Here is a 24,125-nt window from a genome sequence, read left to right on the forward strand (position 1 = left end):
GAGCTTTGGACTAGGCTTTTGACCATAAGGTTGGGGGCACTATAACCTAGAGCAAGTTGCTACTCATGTATGCGCTTTCCAGAAATTTCCCCATTCTCCATTTTTGCTTTTTTTCCTCCTCCCTATTATCTGTCTTCAGAACTTTCTATGAAGACAATCTTTCACATTAGTTTTGAGTCACGGTCGAGCTCACTTGAGAAACGTGAAGTTTCACCGATGTGCCGCCTTTGGTGCCTTCTCTCTTTTTGAGCGAAGCCTAGTGGAGGTATTTCTGTTACCACCAAGCCATGAGTCAGGCCCTGCTATGTTAGAATATTAAAGCTTATTCATTCTACTTAAAACATAATTTTGGAAAAATATCACTTACAGTCTTCAATATATAGTTTCACTCACCTGGTGACGAAATTAAGGAAGGTCCAGAATGGATAGTAATATCCAGAATGGGTAGCAATCACTTACACAATGATATTTTAAACTAAGAAATGGCCAGGTAATCCCAGCACTTTGGGAGGCCAAGGTGAGAAGATTGCTTGCATCCAAGAGTTGAAGACCAGCCTGGGCAACATAGGGAGAGTCCCATTTCTACAAAAAATTTAAAGTTAGCCAGGCATGGTAGCTTGCACCTATGGTCCCAGCCTCAAGAGTCTGAGGTAGGAGGATAGCTTGGGCCCAGGAGGTCAAGGCTACAGTAAGCCATGATTGTACCACTGTGCTCTAGGCTGGCTGACAGAGTGAGATCTTGTCTCAAATAAGTAAATAAAATCATTCAGTGTAGTAACATATTGTAACAGCAATCACCCCACATTCTTCAACACTTCCTTTTGTAAAGGACTTAGTAAAGTTTCCTAAAAATCAGTGGTCCCCAATGCCATTCCCACTGGACAGAGCTTCACATTTTAACTCTCAAATATGCATTCTGATGTGATCAATGCTACTGTCCTACTGACATTAAAAATATGATTGCCTTCACCTTCCACAAATTTCCCCTGAGAGCCTTTATCTTTGGGCACAGCCTCATAAAACGAATCCCTGTGCACTAACTGTATTTAACTTTTCCTCATCGTGGCTGGCTTACAGCAGGGATCTGGAGCAGGTAAGAACAGTCTTTCATGGGTCTCTCACAAATGTGGGAAGCCATGACATTTCCTGTATTCCTATAAAGCTAGCGAAATGGTTTTTACAAGAGAATTTCCTCTCACTATCCATTATTTTCCTGTGATAGGCCAGTCCCTGATTTTCTTTTCTTATTAAGAAGAAATTTTCTTGTTTTTAAGTTGTTTCACAGAGCTCTTTCACAGGTCCTGTAACAAGGTCTAATATGTCCCCATGACTAGAATTCTCTTGGTGTGGTAAGACCAGGCTTATGTGCAGATCAAAAAGAAGAAATGTTCTGTCATTACCACTTCAGAATCTTGTTTGCCTCCAAAGAGAGTAAAGAGGGCTCTGTCTCATTAATATTATTTAGAATAATACTCTTCACATATGCATCCCGCCTAACAAAGCAGCCTGTCTTACATTCTCACAGTCACTCCTTATAGCGGTCAGCGGTGGAGGCACGTAGGGAGAGCTCATTCTCCTGTGTTAAGAGGTGAGGTAACTGAAGATAGCAGGCGGACACAGAGTCCAGGCTTGTCAGCAACACAGACCATGGCAGGGTTCTTTTTGAAGAGGACTGTGCTACGAAGCACAGAAGTGGCGTGTGCCTCTAGTCCCAGCTACTCAGGAGGCTGAGGCAGGAGGATCACTTGAGTCCAGGAGTTTGAGACCAGCTTGGGCAACATAGTGAGATCCTGTCTCTAAAAATAAATAAATGGATGAATAAATACAAATTTTAATGTTTTTATATTGAGAAAAAAGGAAGAAAAGAATCATACAGCCTAAATTAAAAGAAGCACTTAATGTCCTATTACCTTAGACTCTCAGTATTCAGAGCAGAATCACTAAAAGGTGGTTTACCTGAGGTCAATCCTTTCAGAAAATTCTGGAAACAACCCTCGCAAAACTCTTTAAATAAACCCAAAGCCACAAGAAACTCACTCTTATCATATTACGTGAAAGCACACAAACTCTGCAACAGAGCCCAGAAAATGAAAGCCATGCAGCCACAGCACCCTGAAGCCACAGCATGAATGGCCATCCGGGGCCTGCTGGCGGTGGAAGTCTCCGTTCCTGGAAAATCACCTCTGCCCTGAAGAGTGAATCCCAAGGTCTCCAGGGAGTGTACTTGCTGCGAACGTAACTCCCTAATTGCTATATTCTTTAAGTAAAATGGATTTTGTTGTTTTGGCAGGAAGCCATACGCTAATTCTCAGAATGAGTCATTACTGAAAAGTATTAGCGAATAGGAAGGGTTCTCGGTATTCAAGGATTCTGACCCCTGGCTTTGGGAATCCTCAACAATGTCACTTTCTTCCTTCTCATTCCCTTTGAGGCTGTGGCCAAGACACCAATTTAACAACTAAAGTAAATTTGCAACCACTATGAAATAGAAGCAGAAGAAAGGTATAATATGAGTGATTTCACACACACACACACACACACACACACACACACACACACACACCCCTCCCACCCAGTTGCGGGCTGACCTAAGCCAGGTGGAACAATTTAGCTTTAATGGGACGATGTCAATTTGTGACTAAGTGTTTCATAACGAAAAATCTCCCAGTATCAGTCCTGGTAAACTCACAGCAAGAGCACAGACTCAGCCCACTAGGGGACTTGAACCAGCTCACCAGATGTCTAATTAATGCCCGCTGTCAGCTGCTCAAATGTCACTTATGGAGCTTCTCTCTTTGCAGCCACTGTTTTAATGATAAAGATTATGCGCTGATGTCACTGTGCTCCTGGGTTAATGTCGTGGTGGGCAGAATGACCGGCATAGACCGAGCAGCCAAGCACGTTGTGCTTTCCACAGGCGAGATCGTGCTCTATGACCACCTCATCCTCTGCACCGGACAGCAGTACCAGGTAAGGCCGGGCACAGGGGGTGCAAGCCATGTGTCTGGAGAGCTCCATGAGAGCCATTCATATGTTTACTGGGGCACACGCTCTCTGGGTAAAGAGCATCCCTCTGCCTGGACAGCTGCTGCTCTAAATTCATAAAAGCACCCTTCAGGGCCGCACACATAACCAGAATTATGTCCGCAAACCCTCCCAGAAACCCATTCCAAGAAAAACATTCTGCTCAAGGATAAAAATCACAGCAAGTTGGAGAAATGTCATTCTTTAAGCTGTTGTCCAAAAGTCTAACACGTACTGCTCGCCCTAGCAGAATCCAGACGCAACCAGGCATGCATTTGTGGTAAATTAATTTATGCCTCAAGAGGCTAACATTTGGCTGTGGCAATGGGCTCTCGCGAAAGTATTGCAAACACGTGCACCTTCTGTCAACCCTTATTTTATTTTGTCTCTCGGTTATGAAAATAGGAAATCTGATTGATTGGTTTCCCAGGGTCCATGCTTTCCTTTCAGTTAAACTCTCCAGCCACATTTGAGTAAAGCATTGCGGGATACACCGAAGCTGTTCAATGTCTCAAGGCAGCAGAATTTAATATTCCACTTTGTAGTACGCATGAGTGTTTCATGTAGTCTACAGCAGTAAGGTATTTCTCCAGTGACAAGAGGCTTACTCTGTAACTCAAGGATGAGGTCCTCGACCAAGCTTGCGAAACCCATGGTCCATGGGCCCAAGGTGGCTTTCAATGTGGCTCAACACAAACTTGTAAACTTTCTTAAAACATTATGACTTTTTTTTTGCAGTTTATTTTCTTCAGCTCATCAGCTGTCTTTAGTGTTTGTGTATTTTATATGTGGTCCACGATGATTCTTCTTCTTTCAGTGTGGCTCAGGGAAGCCAAAAGATTAGACACCCCATTTAGACCATCTTGTGAACGGTTGTGGATTCGATGCGGGCCTGTGTATGACAGATTTCCTTGACATCGCCAAGCGCAGAGGAGGCAGTGCACGAAGGAGACAGGGTCTCCACCCGGGGATTGTCACAGAATGTGCTCAGCAGCTCTGAGCATCCCTTGCCCTGTATTTTCTGCCTTGGCTGCACATTGAGAAGACCGGGGTGCTTTGAAAACACATCCATGCCTAGGCTCTGCCCCCAGAGGTTGTTTTAATTATTCTAGGGTGGGGCTCAGTCGTCAGTATTTTTTTAGTGCCCCACATGCTCCTAAGCTAAAGCTGAGAACCACAAGTTTGCACTTTCTTGACTAAGAATTCCTCATCTACACCTTAGAATAGCACCTCTCAAACTGTGCTCTGCACATGAATCCCCTGTGCTTCTTAAAATGCACATTAGGAGCAGGAGGTCATGGAATGGGGAGCCTGAGATGCTACATTTTCTTTTCTTTTCTCTTCCTTCCTTCCTTTTTCCCTTCCTTCCTTCCTTCTTTCCTGTACTTTTAATTCCATTTATTGTTTGATGAGTCTATTCCTGTGCCATAAGTTTCCATTTCTTCAGTTTCTTCTGGGCTATCTTTTTCTTCTGTGCAGCCTCTTCTGGTTTAGGAACAATCTGTTCCTTTCAATAAGCTTCATCTCATTGTGGCAGGCAGAGCTCACACACGGATTAACCTGACCCTGAGCTCTGTGAGTGTGGCCGCACATCTTGGGTACTTTATTCACCTGGCTATGCTCAATGACCAGAGAATCTACATGTAAATCCTTATGTTCAGCATGGCTCTCTGCATTTTTAAGCATGTGCAGCAAACATTCAGCGCTCTTTTTGGGCCACTGACCTTGTGTCCAGTCCCACTGTTTGGCCTGGACACGCCTACCAACTCCACCCTTGTAATGTCAGAATGGTACACATTGTCTCTATAAAGTGACATCTTTCAGATACTGAAAGATTTCTGTCTGGTTTAATGTTTTAACAAGTAAGAGGAACACTTATATATCAAAACGAAGTATCCCTGCAGTAAATATTTATCCTTTAACCATAAAAATATGGTATGCTCTTTATATATGCATACCCTGATGACCTGGGCAGTTTCGCAAGTGTTCAGTGGACACAAAGATTTGAACCTCTCGATTTGCCTGAGGTTCACATTTTCACAGATTGTCAGACCACTTAGGGGAACAGGAAGATGCTACATTTCTAACAAGCTCCCAGGTGAGGCCAATGCTGCTGGTGAATGAACAACCCTTTGAGTAGCTTGGATCAACCTCTGAAGAATCTCTCTCCTCTCCTCCGCACCCCTCCCATCCCTCCCCTCCCCTCCCGTCCCCTCTCCTCTCCTCTCCCCTTCCTTCCTCTCCTCTCCATTCCTCTCCCCTTCACTCCCTTCCCCTTTCCTCCCCTCCCCTCCTCTCCTCTGCTCTCCTCTTGATTCTCAAAGGGTATAAAAGGATATTTTTATGGTTAAAGGATAAATATTTACTGCAGGGATACTTCGTTTTGATATTTAAGTGTTCCTCTTACTTGTTAAAACATTAAACCAGACAGAAATACCATGCACCCCCTTAGCTTGTCTCCCTGTCACCTGCCTGCCAGGTTCCAGCTGCTGCTGTGACTGCGTACTTTGGAAACTGAGTGGAAGACCCAGCCAGCTGCCCAGAGCCTCGGGCATCTGCCCATGTGTGCCCAGCTGCCCCTGCAGCTTTAGTCTGTGGCACATTAAGCTCTTGCCCTTTTTACAACGGAAAAAAAAATGAAATGAAGAAGTGATAAAGGGAGTTCCAATTTAATTTTTCCAGAAGGACATAAAATCAAAGTACATAGAGTGATACAGAAAGGGCAGCTGAATTCACTGGGGAGCTTTTCTCCCCCTTTCCCCATTCTCTTCAACTCTCTCCTGGTTTTGTCCCAATTTTGTGATTTTCTAAAAAACAAATTAAAATAATGAAAACAGAGCTTAAACCCAAAGCAAGAAGACAACCTTTATAAAATGTAATTACAAACCGCAGCTTCTAACCAGACCTTTTAAATGGCACACCTCACTCTAAATTGTTGTATAATGTTTTAATATTCAAATACACATCACTATTTTTTATTACAAAAATCCATGCACAACGTAAAATACTACATTGCACTGTAGGGCTGAGTATAAGGAGAGCTGGTCGCTCTCCCAGCCCACTCTTCCTCCCAGCTCTTTCCAAAGGCAACCAGCTTGAAGCATTTCTTTTCTCAGTTTTTCAGTGGCTATCCGCAGAACTCCAAATACAGTAATATGTTTATAGAATGTTTTTCCTTGCTCTGTCAACTTCAGACATTATCTACAACCTCTCCATTTTCAAAGATGGAGATTTAGCTGGCTCACTTTCTGGACTCTGTAACTCCTTCTCCACCCCTCCAATCCATGTTGATCATTTTTGTTGGCAAACACACTCTGGTTTTGAAAACCCCTCTGAGATCACAGGGCCACTCTCCATGACTCATGGACAGTCATGGAGTAGCAGAGATGCCTGCCCCGGGCCTGGATTTGAGGAACCTCATAAATAGGAAGAACAAAAATGTACCAACTCAAAATCAAATGAGTTTGGTGTTGAGCATGAGAAGACTGTGGCACGGACTGTTTATGAGTCGGGGGTCACTAGCAGCTGGCAGGTAGGGCAGGTGCTTCCAAGCAAGCAAGAAGAAGAGCTGGGACTGCAGTATACAGTGAGCTTGATGTGGGTTGGCAATGTGACATTGTCTCCAAAGGGATTAATCATGTCTTAGACTGGGTCAGTAATAGTGTGGCATCCAGAATGATGCAGCCCAGGTGAGAGCCTTCTACACACAGCGGGGAGGAATCCACACCAGTACTGTACCTCCCAGTAAGAGACCTGAGAAAGACACTCCCCCATGTCATTTGACATCACCTACTATAAAGAGATCTCATTTTGAGAATGATTACAGGGGAAAATAAAAGCATGCAGTCAAAGAAAACTGGCTGTTTTAAAAATGGCTGCAAATTCTTTGATGCCTCTTCCATCTAAGAGGTCTATGTCTCCTCTCCTTGAATCTGGGCAGCCTTGTGACTGCCTCGGCCAATAAACTAGAAAGGATGTGACATGGTGTGACTTCTGAGGCCAAGTCACAGAGGCCATACACTGCCTCCTGGATTGTGGCAGCAGTCACTCCTGGAGTCCTGAGGTGCCACGTGAGAAGTTCTGATGCCCTGGGGTTGCCATGCTGGAGACGCCGTAGGTGAGCTCTCTGCCTCACAGTCTCCGCTGATCCCAGCCTTTCGGCCAGCCTTGCGAACAGGCATGTGAGTGAAACAATCGCAGATCCTCCAGATCACTCCATCCACCAGCTGAAAGTTGCCAAGTGACTCCTGTCCACAGCGCACAGAATAAAAGAATTGCTCGTGAAAATGCTATCCAAATTTCTGACCAACAAAATCATGGAAAGTTAAGTAGTTGTTGTTTAAGCTACTAAGTTTTGGTGTGAGTTTGTTGAACAGCAAAGGACAGCTAGAATAAAAAGATAACACAATAAGAGAAAGAGAACAATACAATATTTGGAAAAATCAGAGGAAGAACATATTTTTGAAAATGTTAAAAAATTCAGGCCCCCCCACACACACACACACACATTGCAGGTAACTATCATCCTCTACACAATTTGATCACCTGGCCTCTGAAATGGGAGCTGAAGCCATTGAAAGAGCAGAGGCAAAGCTGAGAAGGCCACAGATGAGAAGGGAGATGGGTGAATAAGAAAGAATTAAAATGAAATCCCCGTCAGAGACAGAACTGCTGCTAAACAGTGATGCTGAAGACAGAGCACTCCTGGAGGGCAGAAGCAGAGGACAAAGGGATATGCTTGGTTCAGGAGAAAACAGGGTCTGATAGGCATGGAGGCAGCATAGAAATAATTGGTTTTCCTGAAGAGGAGACTCAAAGAAAAGGAATAGAGACAATAATTAAAGATATTCTAGAAGAAAGCTTCTTTTTACCAAAAACATATTGTCCAGCTGGCCACATTCTAGGCAAAACCATAGAAAAATGTTCTCAGTTATGTTCTGACAGAATTTCAATTCTTTCTTAGTCACCCATCTCCCTTTTTGTCTAACCCTGTGGCCTTCTTAGCTCAGCCTCTGCTCTTCTGATGCTTCAGCTGCCATTTCAGAGGCTGGGTGATCAAACTGCATTGGGGATGATAAATAGTTTCTCATAGAATGGCAGAAAAAAATTGAACAAACTTCAAAAGAAAAATAACAGATTACAACCTTTCCCCCTAAAAAAGAACAAAAATAAAAGATACCAAAAATTTTATCTCCAGCTTTAAATAGCAAAAGAAAATGAAACTAACCTCACAGAATTTTGATGAAAAGTGGTGATTCAGTAATTATACGCCCACCTAAATCTCTCATATTTGAAAATAGCAGATAGCCATTCTTTTATATACAAGGCCTCAGAAAAAATTATCTTCCCTGTTCTTTGCTTAATGTGCACTCAAAATAATTGAGATAGAAAAGAAAATTTAGAACTTCAGTGAGGTGTGGTGGCTCACATCTATAATCCCAGCACTTTGAGAGGCCGAGACGGGTGGATCACTTGAGGTCAGGAGTTCGAGACCAGCCTGGCCAACATGGTGAAACCCCCTCTCTACTAAAAATACAAAAATTAGCCCGGTGTAGTGGCGGGGTCCTGTAATCCCAGCTACTTGGGACACTGAGGCAAGAGAATCACTTGAACCAGGAGGCGGGGGTTGCAGTGAGCCGAGATTGTGCCATTGCATTCCAGCCTGGGCAACAAAGCAAGACTCTGTCTCCAAAAAAAAAAAAAAAAGAAAATTTAGAATTTCATAATCATATAAAAGGACAGGTGGCAAGCACCACAAACAATTTATAAATGTAATCTAAATAATTGTTGTAAATCTGAGAATAGATGCAAAATAGAAAAATGACTCTTAAGTTAAATTAATCTAATAAAGACCAAGAAGTTGTTGACAATTGGGAGGGAGGTAGCAAGGGAGGAATATGCATTGTCTTAAGTGGAGAAACCCAAAAGTACTATTTCAGTGTGACTCTTATATTTAGAAGAAATAAGATTAAAGAATCCTTTGAAACAGCATGAAGAAATTCACCTTCCCAACACTGCAGAAGATAAAAGGGAGAAAACAAAAGAAAACAGACACAATGGTTAAAAGTGAAGGTGTAAACCAGAATGACATGAGGAGAAAATAGTGGTGACTGTTATGGGTGGATTAGGGTTAGGGCTTCAAACCATCCTGTTACAAGAACCAAGACTCTGTTTTTACACTTAATTCAAAATATAAGAGAAATACCCAATCAAAGGGCAACAAAAGTTTAAAAATAAGATGGTTCAAAGTGCACCAGCAAAAGACTGTCAGGCAAATTTCACACAGCTATTAGAAACAGCAATAATATTAGTGCCCAAGAAAGGGAATTGGAGAAAGAAAAGCATTAAACCTGACCAAGGGTAAAATCCATGATGAGAATATAGAGGTCATGAACCGGTTACCTGCTGAACATGGTTGTATCAGAGGATGTGCCACAAAAACAGAAGTGCACTTGCAATATGACCTTCGTTCCTTGGAGTCCCATTGAAGAAAGGAAGGAACAAGCTGAAGCACAGCGAGGGATAGGCTCCGTCACTCCAGATGTGCAGCCAGAGGGGTGAAGATTCAGGGTGTGCAGGATGGTCAGCCAGTCCTCAAATACTTGAAGAATTTTCATACGGAAACCAAATTCAGTCTTGTACATGATGGCTCTAGAAAACAGATCTAGGTCCTGAAAAAGTGATGGGAATGCAGTGTTTATTCATCCCGAGGAACAACTTTCACTCAAAGTCTACTCCAAAGAAAACGGTCAGCCCTAGGAGACAGGAGCCTGCTGCTAGGGAGCCTCAAAGCGGTTGAGCACCTGACTGTCGTTGAATGTTTACCATGAGACAGACACGTGGTAACGGATGGAACTCTCACATACCCTGAGGTCACTGCCATTTGCATCCCCGTGTTGTAGTTGAGAGAACCGAGGTGCCATGCCGTGAAGCTTAGGTAGTTTGCCCAAGGTCGGTTACTACAGAGGTGGTAGACTAGGGTCCAAACTCAGGTGGTCTGGCCCTGGATCAAGCACTGTCTCTGTTTCCTTCTCTTTCCCTCTCTTTTCCCTTTCTCGTTGTTTCCCTTTATCTCTCATTGATATGGTGCAAGGCTTATACTTGACGGCTTTTAAAAGTCATTACCACAGAGATTCTAGAGCTTAGTATTTATAGCTACAGTCAAATAAGCAGTTCAAAAAGAAAAAGGTTATTTCTTTCTCTCATTAAAAATATCTGTAGAAAAGCAACCCAGGCCCGGTAAGGTGGCTCCCTGATGTCATCAGGAACCCAGGCCCTTCCATCTTTTTTTTTTTTTTTTTTTTTTTTGATCTTGCTCTGTCACCCAGGCTGGGGTGCAGTGGCACAATCACAGCTCACTGTAGCCTCGACCTCCTGGGCTCGAGTGATCCTCCTGCTTCAGCCTCCCAAGTAGCTGGGACTATACAGGTGCATGCCACCAAACCCAGCTAATTTTTTTTTTTTTTTTTTTTTTTTTGTATTTTTAGTAGAGATGAGATCTCCCGTGTTTCCCAGGCTGGTCTCAAACTCTTAGGCTCAAGGGATCCGCCTGCCTCAGCCTCCCAAAGTGCTGGGACTACAGGTGTGAGTCACCATGCCTGGCCCTCTTTCTATTTTTAATGTGTGTTTTCCATTCTCAGCATCTCAAGATGGCTGCTGTGGTTCCAGTCATTCCATTTTCAAGAGGCACGAAAGAGGAAGGACTAGAGCATGATGACTTCTCTCATTACCCCATCCAAGGACTCCTGCTTGTATCTCCTGACCACCTCTTAGGTCATGAGTTGGGAAATGCAGTTTTTCAGCTGAGCATATTTCCCAAGAGTCTGTTACTAAGAAAGGAAGACAGAATATTGGGTTAGGCAGCCAGCAGTCCTAGCCACCGTGAATTATTGCTGAGTGACAGTGGCACTGTGCAATGGCAAATCAGTGTGGTTGAAAAGTTATCTGCTGCTCTCCATTCAAATTTAGTGGCACTTTAGTCAGTGGCAGAGACCCTCAGTTTGGATAGCCAGTCCTCATGGCACTTCATTAAAGATAACCAAGCCCTTATATCAAAGACTGTTCTCTCCTTTGCCTCTTTTTCCTTTTCAGGGCTGGTGACCTCTCTTGACCAACAGGAGTGTATGGGTGTAAGAAACTTCTGCTAGCTTCTAAATGTCTGCCTACAAACTCCTCTTAGTGTTGAAATATGCTATTCAATGAAAGAAAACAGTATGTGATGAACCATTCAGAAAGGAAGCTTCTTTTTACTTTTCAGGGCTGGATAGCTCTGTGGCCCCACAGGCACACATGGAAGAAGGAAATTTCTTGTACTGGCTTCTTAATGTCTCCATACAAATTATTTTTCTGCTAAAAGCTTCCATTCAATGAAAGAACACAGTAAATGATGAACTGGTCACAAAGCAAGCTTCTTTTTCCATAGATTGTTTTTTAATTCACTGAGTTCTTCTAAACTCTGTGCAGACAAATTTGTGTGGCTTTGGAATTTATAATCCTAGCTTCAGTTCTGCCTGCTTTGTGAAAATGCCATAATCCCGTTAGGTTTTCTTTAATTGCTCTTATTCTTTATAGTAGAGAAGTACGCAAAACAACTCTACACATTTAAGTGCACACAAGAATTATGTGGATTGTCAGAATGCAATTACATTTCAAGATCGTAGTGAGCTAATTTTCCATTCGGACCTTATTCTTTTTTCTCCTCTTCCTTTTTTGTTTTTGCCTAGACACCCGCTACTTGAAACTTTTAGAAATGAAGGGCTCTCAATTTGTTCTTTAGCGCTGCCACTTTCTGCCAAGGCTTTTTCAATTGTTAAATCATGACTTACTAAACTGATGTAATGTTACCCACATTTTATTTTCTTTTATGCTACCATGCTCCTTGTAGTTCCAGTGAGGTTTCAAAACCTGAAGCACAGTATTCAGTATTGTGCATGTCAAACCTTTCACCAAAGCCTTCAGTGGGCTGCTTTATAATACCTATGAATATAATGCTATCAACATTTTAGTGGGGTATTACTAAACGAGCTATATTACTAATAAGAAAACTTTACCTCCTCAATTTTGGTTACAGTAAATGACCACTATTTATTTAGTTGTTCCCTTTTGCTGCATATAATTTCACTGCAGCTTCTTAATGGAGAGAGAATATCCAACTTTAAACATTGGTTCTGTTTTGCTCTGTTTCATTTTAATTTAATCTAGTTTGAAATTGCATTAAATACATCACGGCAATGTACTAAGGCTTTACAATTTCTATTGAGGAAGTGTATAACCAAAAGTTTCCTGTCAGCTGGAGTTTAGTCAAGCCCCATGAGTTTAAGCACCAGCCAGCATTTGCCTGCTTGTCAGAGGATAAAGAACTTCCTCTACTCCAATATCCATCTTGACCGCAGGTGAACTTATTGCCTGTAATAGCTCTAGGAGTATTCTTGCCTCACAGCCCTGAGGTCTTAGACCCAGAATGCAGCAAGCCAGTAGGTATCGATCTTCCACCAAAGGCCTCAGGGTCCCTCTAGGCTGCCCCTCTGCTTGCCCTCTTTTTCTCCTCATAACCTCCACCTGGCAACCAGTTAAAAATCAGAGGGACCAAGTGGTGGCCCATTTGGGGAAACTCAGGTCACTGTGCTGTTTTATTTGGTTTTTGCAATGACACTTCTTTGTCTGATTTTAATTTGAACCAATATAATAAAAAAAAGATCAGGAGTCTACATGAAAACCCAAGGGCTTGGCATTTCTTGGGAAGTCAGATCTGGCCATACTGGATCCATACTCTACACTGGCAGCAACTAGATGGAGCGGAGTCATGGCTGATCTCTCTGGCCCAAGCACAAACCCTCCAGTTTACCACAGTATCCTTGACACAGAAGACGAGTATCAGCTATCATCCTTTATTGTGTTTTTACTGTTACTTTCCTTACAGTAGAGGAAAGTTTCTGTTCCCACACACATCTGCATCAAAACTGAGAGAAAGATGGAGGGGAATAAAGAGAAGGAGAATATTTCTCTGACAAGACAAGGAATAATTCTATACTTTTCATAAGTAAATAATAATGTTTCCTTCCTTTTCTTTTCTGCCTAGCCCCTCTATACCCTTAAATTTCAACCCTGGATATAATTGTTTCTGTGGCAGATTATTTTTGCCAAAAATGGCCACCACATCCAATTCACTTCCATGTCCTCTTCCAGAGCCTTGCCTCTCCTACATGAAGAGGTGGAGTTGAGGTTCCCTCCCCTGATCCTGGGCAGGCCTTTATGGCTACCTCCACGAATTGAATATGGTGGAAAAGACACTGCTCAGCTTCCAAGACTAGGTTGGAAAAGAACCTGGACCTCTCTGTAGTGGCTCTCTCTTTCTCAGAACACTTGCCCTAGGAACCCAGCCACCATGTTATGAGGAAGCCCAAGCTACATGGAGAGGCCACATGTAGGTGTTCTGGCCAACAACCCCAGCTCAAATCCAACCCTTAGCCAATATCAACTGCAAGGCAAATCATGACAGTTTGTTGTCACATTTGAATACCCAGCATATTTTCCAGGGGAAAGAAAAAGGATTGAGATAGTTTAACTATATTCAGATAATTTCAGGCCCCAGCCCCTGAGTCTTCCTAGCTGAGGCCCCAGACATTGTGGAACAGAGACAAGCCATTCCCCACCTTGCCGTGTCTGAATTACTGTCCTGCATAGGCTGGGAGCCTAATGGTTGATTTTTACCACTGAATTTTGAAACAGTTTGTTACACAGCATTACATAACTAGAGCAACTCCCTCTGATAATTGTTTCTAGGTGCTCATTACACCTGTGTGTGTGTGTGTGTGTGTTTTTCTTACTTGGATTAAAATCTGATTGATTGTATCTGGGAACAGAAAAAGACATACTGAACATTGCTATGTCTACTTTTTTTTTTTAACCACTGTCACCACTTTATCTATTATCGCTGAAACAAGCATTTCTCTAACATACTTCAGGTCCCATGCCCCACAGGGGCTGATATTAGTCAACACCTGACAAACAGAGAGGTTCCCAACAGCAGTCAGCGGCGGTACACAGGGAAAGTTCCTTGCAACCATTTCACTCTCAATGAGGAAGAGGATTGCTTTAAGGCACTGACTTGGATAAGGAATAACTCCATCACCACAGAAGGTAAGGATGTCGGTAACTGTGCATCTCTTCAGAATAGCGTTTTATTTTTATAATGAGTCTCATTCTTCATCTAGTTCCAGTATATAATTAGTGCCTAATTAATTCCAACCAAATCATTCATCTGTCATGCTTTGTTTTCCAGATTAATTTACAACTTGTTGTCATTTTTGGATACCCAGCATGTTTGCTGGGGGAAAGAAAAAGGCTTGAGATAGTTTAATTATCTATAATTATTTTATTATACAAAATGAATATCCGAAGAGCAAAGCATAGCTAAAATCATTAACTAATTAAAGAATAATTTAATAAGCAAACATGTTTAGCAATTATATGGAAAATATGTCTTCTTTTGTGAAGCTGAAAAGACCTAGGAAGAAAAAGGCTTGTATTGGAAGGGCCTTTTCTTGTTTTCACAACCTATTGTTCTCTTTCTTGGTGTTGCCCGTACAGTCCTTCCCACAAATACCCAGACTCGAGTTACATGCCACTTTTTAAATCGAAATGAAAAAGTGAAACATTTGTGCCAATGCCTCTGCCACTCAAAAGTGTATTCTCAAGCATCTTTCTCTGTATTGCTTGAATTTCATTGAAATCATTCAGCCAGTGAAACAACCAGAAGAGGGCCTGGCTGCTTTTGTGTCTTTAACTGAAACCTAGAAGTCAAGGTTAGGAGATTACTTAAAGCAGCCCCTTTCTTTTGCCTAAAAGTGAGAAGACAGTTAGTGACCTGGTTCAGTTCCACAGCCACCTGTGGTTTAGAGTTCAGCCCAAGGATGTAAAACCACTAAGTGCCCAGAAAGTGGGCATCAATGTGTAAAATTAAACATGCTAATTTATTTAATACACGTATATGAGTATAATCTAATTATATTTGTTAATATAATACATTAAAATTAAATATAATTTATTATAATTTTTGGTGGATCATTTAGGTATTAACTTTTGCCAAGTTATTTACTACATTAAAAAGTTACTAATGTACTACATTTAGCATTTAAAAATGAGTATCAAATGGCATTCAATACGTTGCTGGATTCAATTTGCTGATACTATTTATAGGCTGTTTGCCTCTAAATTCATAAATGAGATTGACCTGTAGTTCTCTCTTTTATGCATTGCTTGTCAGGTTTTTGGAATCAAGGGTATGCTAGTCTCACAAAGCATTTTTGGAAGCTCTCTATATTCTTTGGGGATCTGAAATACAAAGTAACTTAAGGGTTGGACAGAAATCACCCATAAAACCAGCTGAGTCTGGAACCTTTGGGTAGAGGTGGGATATAGAGATAGATTATACTGGCAACCCAGATTTTTTAAATGTCATAAAGTATTTCATACTTTCATCCAAACTTGGAATTATTTTCAGTTTTGCATCTATGTATGTTTAAACCTGTTTTAGCCTTTTAGTCATTCTGTAATAATTACCCCATGACCTATGTAGACTCAGAGTATTTTCTTATCAGGGAAAATTCTCTAATCCATGGGTTGGTGAATTTTTGCTGTAAAATACCAGATAGTAAATATTTTAGACTTGGTTGAGCATGGTAGCTCACACCCGTAATCCCAGCACTTTGTGTGGGCCGAGGTGGGAGGATCACTTGAGCCCAGGAGTTTGAGACCAGCCTGGGAAACATGGAAAAACCCCACCTCTACAAAAAATACAAAAATTAGCTGGGCATGGTGGTGTACACCTATAGTCCCAGCTACTCAGGAGGCTGAGGTGGGAGGATCAATTGAGCTTGGGAAGTCAAGGCTGCAGTGAGCCATGATTATGCCACTGCACTCCAGCCTGGGTGACAGAGCAAGATCTTATCTTAACGATTTTTTTTTCTTTTAGACTTTACAGGCCATACGCCCTCTGTTGCAACTCTTCAACTCTGCCCTTTTAGTGAGCAAGCGACTATAGACAATATGTAAATGAATGAGCATGGTTGTGTTCTGATAAAATTTATTTATGAAACCAGACGATGAGCTGTAGTTTGTAGTAACCTGCTTTTAGCCATAACATTTTTGACAAATCATTACCATTTCATGAAGTCCAGACCTCCAAATGTACCATAAGTTCCCCAGTACCATAACTTCCCCAAAAGCACAAAAGCCAGTGGTTCAATACAAAATGCACAGTACGTCTTTAAGACTGCACCCAATCCTGTTAGCCTGCAGTGCCGTGCTTTAACTTTGAACCTCTGTGTGTTTTGGATGTTTGGGCTAGGGAGCATTTGACCAAGAAAGACCCTTCGAAAGTGGCACTGCAAGTTCTTAAGGTGGAATGTTGATGGCAGAGAATTTAGAAACCTCAAAGCAAGAAGCGCTATGGTCTCTTTCAAGTGCCTTTGTATTGTCCTCTTGGTGCTCAGATGGAGGAATAGCATCAGTGCTATTCTGCTGACTTGGCCAGTCGTCAGAGATGATGATGCTACACTGCCCCCTTAAAGGGAGATGCTTTTTCAAGATTTAAGACTGTCTCCCAGCAGCCAGTGTATAAAGCCATTTGGAGTGCCTGCTTTTGTCCACCAAAGAGCCAGAATAAGAAGTATGTGGAAATTAGTTTCCTGTCTTACATGCAGGTGATTTTCTCCAGGTCTGGGCTTAATCACTCTCCCAGGCACCTCCCAGGTAGATGTTCTTAACACTCACATGCTGGGACCAAGCTCTGGGAGCTTTCAGGGAAAGCTGACCTGTCCAAGTTAATTTAACTCCGTGTAGAGGCCCTTTTCAAGTGAATTCTCAAGTAAACAAAGTTAAGAAAAAATGTTAACATCTTGCCTTAAGAAAACTTTCTCCTCTTTGTATCTTTTCTGCAATCCAGGTCATATTCAGACATACCTTTACTCCCATTCAGATCTTATTCTTGCCATTATTATTCTTGCAGCATCACTGGATCACAGTCCAAATCTCAGAGCAGAGCAGGCCTAGGACAGAAAGCCCATCCCCACCTGAGCCAAGAACCAACAACCACAAGACAGAATTATACCCACAGAGGCTCCCAGGAAATGCAGCACAGAGTAGGATCCAGCGTGAGAGAAGGCCTCGAGGTAGAGCTCCTAAATACACCGTTGGCTTCCCTGGCAGGCTGAAATATGTTTAGCAGGGAGGGCATTCCATGTAGAAATAGACATTCATGCCAAATCGCTTCAGTCACCTTGTGACCTCTATTTCTTAACTGAGACTTTGGGTATATGATACTTGAGTTTCATTGCTGGGCTTTCAAATCCCTTTTCATACTGTGCAAAGCCTAGTGGTCTTTCCAGAACTGCATTTTGAAAAGAATACAGCTGTTGCAACTTTGCTTCTGAGACATCTACAGTACCATACTTGATTGAAGCTCCAAGCCATTTCTTAGATAATTTCAGCTCTACTTTATCTCAATGTCACTTGTATCCGGCATAGTGCCTGGCACATAGCAAATGAAAATAAATGTTTTAGTGAATGTAAGTGAAGACAGTTCAGGATGTAACTCTTTTCCTTACCCCTGCCCCCTCCACATGGTGAGTTTTATCAAAACTTTTTGCATTCGGCCTAACTTGGAAATAGATGGTCAATTGAGATGAAGACAAGAGAACCCTTGAATGAAATTGAAGCTCTTCTTTAACACTTCATCCTTGGTAATGAGAGTAATAACATGCTGGCTAAACAGGATGAGTTAAGTTCCTCCTCACGAATAACAGACATTTATAAAGGCAGTCTAGCTCGGGTTCTGGAGTCACATGACTTGGGTTCAAATCTTGGCTGTGCTGTTTCCCTTGGGCAAGTTATTTAACTGCTCTGTTTCTCAGATTCCAGATAATATCTAACTCACAAGGGATGCTGAGAGGGTGAAAAGAGATAAATGAGATTACATGCTGTACTCAGGACAGTCTCTCATACATAGAAAGAGTTTTGTAAATAGAGGCTGCCATTAGCATTGCTCTTACGTGTGATGGAATTAAAGGTACCCCAGAGTAGAAGTCTCAGCCCCCGCCACCAGGGCACTGATGAAGTTGAGGACATCAGTCTCTATTGAAAGCCAGGGATCCGTGTACACCAGGTGCCAGTCAGCTATAGAGGCGCTGTGGCCTTCAGGAGAGTCCTGGAGGCTGCGAAGTTTGGAGAAGGCCTCCCCAAGAAAGGAGGATTTGAGCTTAGTCTTGAAGAGGGACAGGATAAGCAGACAGAGAGGCTGGGGGAGTTTGGATTGTGTCCAAAAGACACTGGGCCAACAACGTGGGCTGGGCAGAGTCTGTGAAGGGCAGCAGCAGGAGATGAAGCCGGAGGCGTGGGCAGGGACAGACACTGGCGGGCCGCAAGCACCCAGCCACGTCCAAGTTTTAACTGGTTACCTTTTAGGAATGGGAGCTGACCCGGTGGGTGCCACTGTACACACATAGCACTTTGGGAAAATGGCCTTTCCATCTGTAGTACCCATGCCAGCGGAGAGAAGGTGACCGCAGGAGAATGGCTTACCATGGATGGCAGTAGCCAGCTGAGGCAAGGCAGCTATGCACGCAGGAGCTAGCTGGAAGTGGCCACCCTTGCTGCATTTGGTGGTCTGGCTGACACAGCCGCTTCTAGCTTATTTCCAAGTCAGCTATGAGATGGTGGTGTTGCAGGGCTTTGCCTTAGTTCAGCTAAAGACGGGGTCCTTGTCCGTCCCATGGCCACGAAAATGTAGGCTCGCAGAGGGTTTGAAGGGTGAGTAAAACAGGGTTTTACTGGGTGAAAGAAAAAAGAAAGGGGAGTTGGGGGGGCGGGAAAGCAGGATCCTGCGCAAGGCCAGCAGGCTACTTGAATCCCAGGTTCCACACAGGAAGAGGAGGGGTCAGGCTCCTCCCCACTGCAAATGGCATGGACTTCCCGAGGCTCCACCCCAATGTGCAGGCTGATTGGAGTTTTTCTAGGGACTCCCTCCCACCTGCCTGTGTCATTGGCATTTGAAGCCAGAAGCTAGAAGTCTGGCGCACGATGGAAAGCAAGGAGCAGGGCTGTGTTCCTGCACGTTTGAAAGGTCGCATGGAGCGATCCGTGACCGTCCTGGACATTTCAGTCCTTGCTTTTTATTCATGTCACCCTAATAACACCAGGAGGAACGTGGACAGTTTTCATCACAGTTGATTTGTACTCCCTCGGTGCTAATTTCCCCTTTTTAAAATACTTTAGTGTGTGAGTTGGGGCAAGGGAGCCAAGGACAGTGAAAAATAGTTTCATCGTGTCCCATTGGCTGTGGTTGGGTGACGTGTCCCTCCGGGAACCACACCCTGAATCCTGGCAAACACCAGGGCTGACGTTAGTGAAGCCCAGGGATGTGAGGGGAGAATGGTGGATGGAGTGTTCTAGAACAGTGGATATTGGGCATCAATAACAAGAGATACTCCCAGAAGGAAGTCGGCTCTCCTTTGAACTTCTACCCATTGCAGACGCACGCAGATACCACCCCAAAGTGTAGCTCCTTCCCGCAGTCACTGTTTTATTTCACATCTTCTGCTTCCAAAGGAGAACACAGTGGTTCCGTGATGGAATTAGTCCATCCGGAGGTCATGGTTTTCTGGGCTCTAGAGTTGGATGGATTTATATAAGTAAATTACCCTAAACTGTTAGAACTGCTCCAGTGCCATGGAGAAGAGCTGACATCACAGGCTCAAATGCTGCTTTCAACTGCAAACAAAACCTGGAGTGTTCTGCTGGGGGGTTTCTGATAGAACGCAGCAACCCGATACATGATAACAATTTATGGCACTAACTGAAACTAATTGAAATTCATCTGCTATTACCTCTGTACTTTCCGTGGAAATGAAAAGTAGGATGAAAGTAAAGTAAAAAAAAAAAAAAAACTGCCTTAATGGCTCAAAATGGATCAATTATTTTCATCTTTAGCTAAATATAGTTTACTGCCTTATTAAAAGCATGTTTATAGGAAAAGTATAACATTAAAATTCCATTGCATGCATCATCGAACAAAGCCTTTGTTATGTTATATCTAATATATTCTTCCCTTTTTATTCAGCAGAGCAGAATGGGACAGGTCACGTTTCGGGCATAGAAATCTTATGCTTTGACTTCTAAAAAGTAAAAAGCATTGTCTGTTTCTATTTGTGGGCAAGATATTATATATATGTACACACACACATATATACACATACACATATATATACACATACACATATATACACACATATATATACACACATATATATTTTTATTTATAAAGTTATATATATGTATTTATATATATATGGCAGAGTCTTACTCTGCCATCCAGGCTGGAGTGCAGTGGTGCAATCTCAGCTGACTGAAACATCTGCCTCTCCGTCTCAAGTGATTCTCCTGCCTCAGCCTCCTGAGAAGCTCGGATTATAGTCATGCACCAGCACACTCGGCTAATTTTTGTGTTTTTGGTAGAGATGGGGTTTCGCCATGTTGGCCAGGCTGGACTCAAACTTCTAACCTCAAGTGATTCTCCCACCTTGGCCTCCCAAAGTCCTGGGATTAGAGGCAATGAGCCACCATGCCTGGCCTGTTTTTTAATAAGTGTTTATTTCACAATTTATTAATATTCTGTGATTGCTACTTAAAAATATTTCATTATCTAGTTATTTGCTGAAGATATTTACCCATGTAAAATGCCAGTTGGAGTATATTCTAGTAACGTGTTACACATCCATCTGCAAGTGTACTGCAGTGCTATGAGACCTGGTTTTGAAATAGACTCATGGGGTTTGAGTCCTGCTGACCCACCTGCTTGCCATGTGACCTTGAGCTCAAGATTTAACCTCTCTGTACCTTGTTTTCTGGATAAAATGATAAATCCTGTCTCACAGGTCTGTTCTGAGGATGAATGAGTCATATGTAACCACTGTATGTCTCTTTTGAAGCAGAAGAAGGAAATATAATTATTCATTAAAATACAAAAGAATAGGTAAATATGCAGACATAATTTAAAATATATAAACTATAAAATGTAGCACATAATTCTTGTTTCTTTGACCTTAAAGATATAATAACTATGAAGAAAACTTCATGTTAATATTGTGTGCATAAATCCTGAATTTATTTCTTATACTCTTGAGATCTAACTTCATGGCCAGACCACCAGACCAGCAAATCTTTCCCTCCAAGCCCTGATTCTCTCCTTGGAGAAGCTTCATCTTTATAGCATTGAGCGTGACCATGAAATGGCAGCAGAGCACAATTTCCAAGAGTTTATAAAAGTAAAGCATTCAGTTCAAAAGAATAAAATGACTTTTTAGCATCTACTAAAAATAATTTCTTTAAAAGTTGTCCCGTTACTTTTAGGGTACATCTATGACTAAAAAAATTAGCACTTTATTTTACTTCTTGAACTTAATGGGGAAATCAACTTAGTTTTCCTTTCCTGCAAAGTCATACCTTTAATTACTTGTTTTCTAACTCCTGAAACTCTTACGTACTGCCTTCAAGAACCAGGATGATGAAACTGGCATTTTTCCCCCTTGATTAACATAAATTGAAGAACTTCCTGAATCTTGGTGCATTATTCTTTTTTAGACAGAGTCTGTCTCTGTCACCCACCAGTGGCACAATTGTTGTGGCTCACAGCAACCTCCGTGCCCTGGGTTCAAGCGATCGTCCTACCTCAGCCTCCTGAGTAGCTGGGACTACAGGTGTGATCCACTATGCCCAACTAATTTTTGTGTGTTTTTAGTAGAGATGGGGTTTTACCATTTTGGTCAGACTGGGTTCAAACTCCTGACCTCAAGTGATCTGCCAGCCTCAACCTTTCAAATTGCTGGGATTACAGGTGTGAGCCACCACACCCAGCCCCAAGTTGAAACTTTAAAGTGTGATCGCCTTATGTGCATGGTCACTATCAAAGTTGCTGATTTGTTGATTTACACCTTGAGAGGCCAAGGTGGGAGGATCACTTGAAGTCAGGATTTTGGAACCAGCCTGGCCAACATGGCAAGACCCCATCTCTACAAAAATTTTTTTAAAAAACTAGCCAGGCATAGTGGCATGTGGCTGTAGTCCCAGCTACTCAAGAGGCTGAGACGGGAGGATTGCTCGAGCCCAGGAGTTCGAGACTACAGTGAGCTGTGGTTGTGCACTACACTCCAGCCTGAGTGACAGCAAGACCCCATCTTAAAACAAAACAAAAACAAAAAGCGAAAAGATAATCTGTACATTTCTACCAGCATTTTAATTGGTAAGTGCTAGTGCCCTTCAGTCTGAAGTGGGGAATCGACAGCTCATGCAGGTATTGACTGCATCATCACTTCCCCCTCTCTCTCCTTGGTTGGGCTGTTGACGCTGGCACCCTCCTTCCTCTAGGAAGCACCCTTGCACATTCTGTTTCAAAGGTTGCGACTGGTTAGCAGTGAGAGAATGACTTCGGGCTCCTTCTTGCTTGACAGCTTTAATTTGAGGAGCTTCCACACAGTCGCCTTTTTACGGGTGCTCTGCCTGGACCCTACTGCCCGTCTCAGATCTGCAGTCAGAGTAATGCATGATTTATTCCCTAAAAAGAGCAACAAAGATTGGTCTTCCATGAAAACTGCCATGGTTATATTCCCTTATCCTTTATGGGGAATCCACCCAGAGTGTTCTATCGTTGGTTATTTGCCATTTGAAAGTGGGGCAGCCCATCCTTTACCTCTGTCACCTGTTAAATCGAGAGCAAAAGCTGGTCATTTCTCATCTGTTAGGTAAGCTGATCTGGGAAGGAAACGGTGACTAAATCTTTCAGCATAAAACTGATATCCAGGGAAATCATCAGTTTTTCCACTCTCCTTTTTTTATGTGTGTCTAGAAACTTCAAAACAGTGTGTGTGATATCCCAGTAATGTGAAGGAAGCCCCTGCAGTGTGTTACCTACCTCCTTGTAAATATTTGCAAGGGCTCCATGCGTTGTAAAGTACACAATGGTAGGTATACATGGATGAAATTCATCTTTAATATGGGCATACTATGTATCCAGAAAATTAAAATTTAAATAAATAAATTCATATTTCATTAACTGAAGTTTTCCAGCTTATGAAAAGCATGCTGTAGGCCGGGCGTGGTGGCTCACGCCTGTAGTCTTAGCACTTTGGGAAGCCGAGATGGGCGATCACTTGAGGCCCAGAGTTCAATGCCAGCCTGGCCAACACGGTGAAACCCCATCTCTATTAAAAATACAAAAATTAGCTGGGTGTGGTGGTGGGTGCCTGTAGTTCCAGCTACTTAGGAGGCTGAAGCATGAGAATCACTTGAACCCAGGAGGCAGAAATGGCAGTGAGCCAAGATGGTGCCACTGCACTCCAGCCTGGGCTACAGAGTGAGACTCTGTCTCGAAATTAATTAATTAATTAAAAACTGAAATAAAAGCATGCTATCAAAGAACATATGTCATGGCCCCCATAACTGGGGCTGTCTCACCTGTCTGTACAGCCGCCACGCTGTTCTGTGCCAGTGGAGGCTCAGCTACCCACTGCACACACGGGGACACGTAACTATCAGCCCCAACACCTCCCTCAGGCACAACCAACAGAGTGTCCCCCGGTGCCGGTCATTATTCACTTGCCCTCGATTCATCCCACCCAGCAGCTACTTTCTCTCACCTACTTTTAAACTCTTTCTTCCTTCTAACTCTTACCCAGGGATTCAGGAAGATCTGTTTCTCTGAGGCGCCTAGTGTTCGACTGTGTCTCTGCCCCCCTTTGTTTCTCTTTCCATTTCCTTCCTTCCCCATCTTTCCTTCTTGATTCAGCCCAAAATTGACTTAAACATTGCAACATGAGTTACCCAACTGCTACTTCCATATAAAATATAAGAAAGCCTGGTCATCCAACGTCACATTTACATCTAAAAGAAAACCAGGGGTGGAAATCTGTCAAACTCCTACAAATTCCCAGAAATTGTATCAGCCTCCTGAGTAACTGGGACTAGAGGTATGTGCCATGCCTAAGAGAGAGATATATATATATATATATATATATATATATATTTTTTTTTTTTGTAGAGACGAGGCTATG

The 24,125-nt window shown here is 42.6% G+C and overlaps 1 protein-coding gene and 1 long non-coding RNA gene across 2 annotated transcripts in view; one reads left to right on the forward strand and one right to left on the reverse strand.

Annotated features, from left to right (window-relative positions):
• The window catches only part of CFAP61 (cilia and flagella associated protein 61), a 317,571-nt gene that overhangs the window by 199,646 nt on the left and 93,800 nt on the right, over positions 1-24,125 (forward strand). The window contains exons 20-21 of the mRNA XM_011979531.1: positions 2,802-2,970; positions 13,989-14,163. Coding sequence (XP_011834921.1) covers positions 2,802-2,970; positions 13,989-14,163 — 344 coding nt within the window. The remainder of the gene's footprint in view (positions 1-2,801; positions 2,971-13,988; positions 14,164-24,125) is intronic.
• LOC105539310 lies at positions 5,957-9,466 on the reverse strand. The gene is made up of 2 exons (XR_001006029.1): positions 9,427-9,466; positions 5,957-7,271 (listed from the first exon to the last, which is right to left on the reverse strand). It is a non-coding gene; the product is annotated as an uncharacterized LOC105539310 (long non-coding RNA).

This window comes from Mandrillus leucophaeus, unplaced genomic scaffold (genome assembly GCF_000951045.1).
Source record: "Mandrillus leucophaeus isolate KB7577 unplaced genomic scaffold, Mleu.le_1.0 Scaffold202, whole genome shotgun sequence".
In the NCBI taxonomy this organism is placed as follows: domain Eukaryota; kingdom Metazoa; phylum Chordata; class Mammalia; order Primates; family Cercopithecidae; genus Mandrillus; species Mandrillus leucophaeus.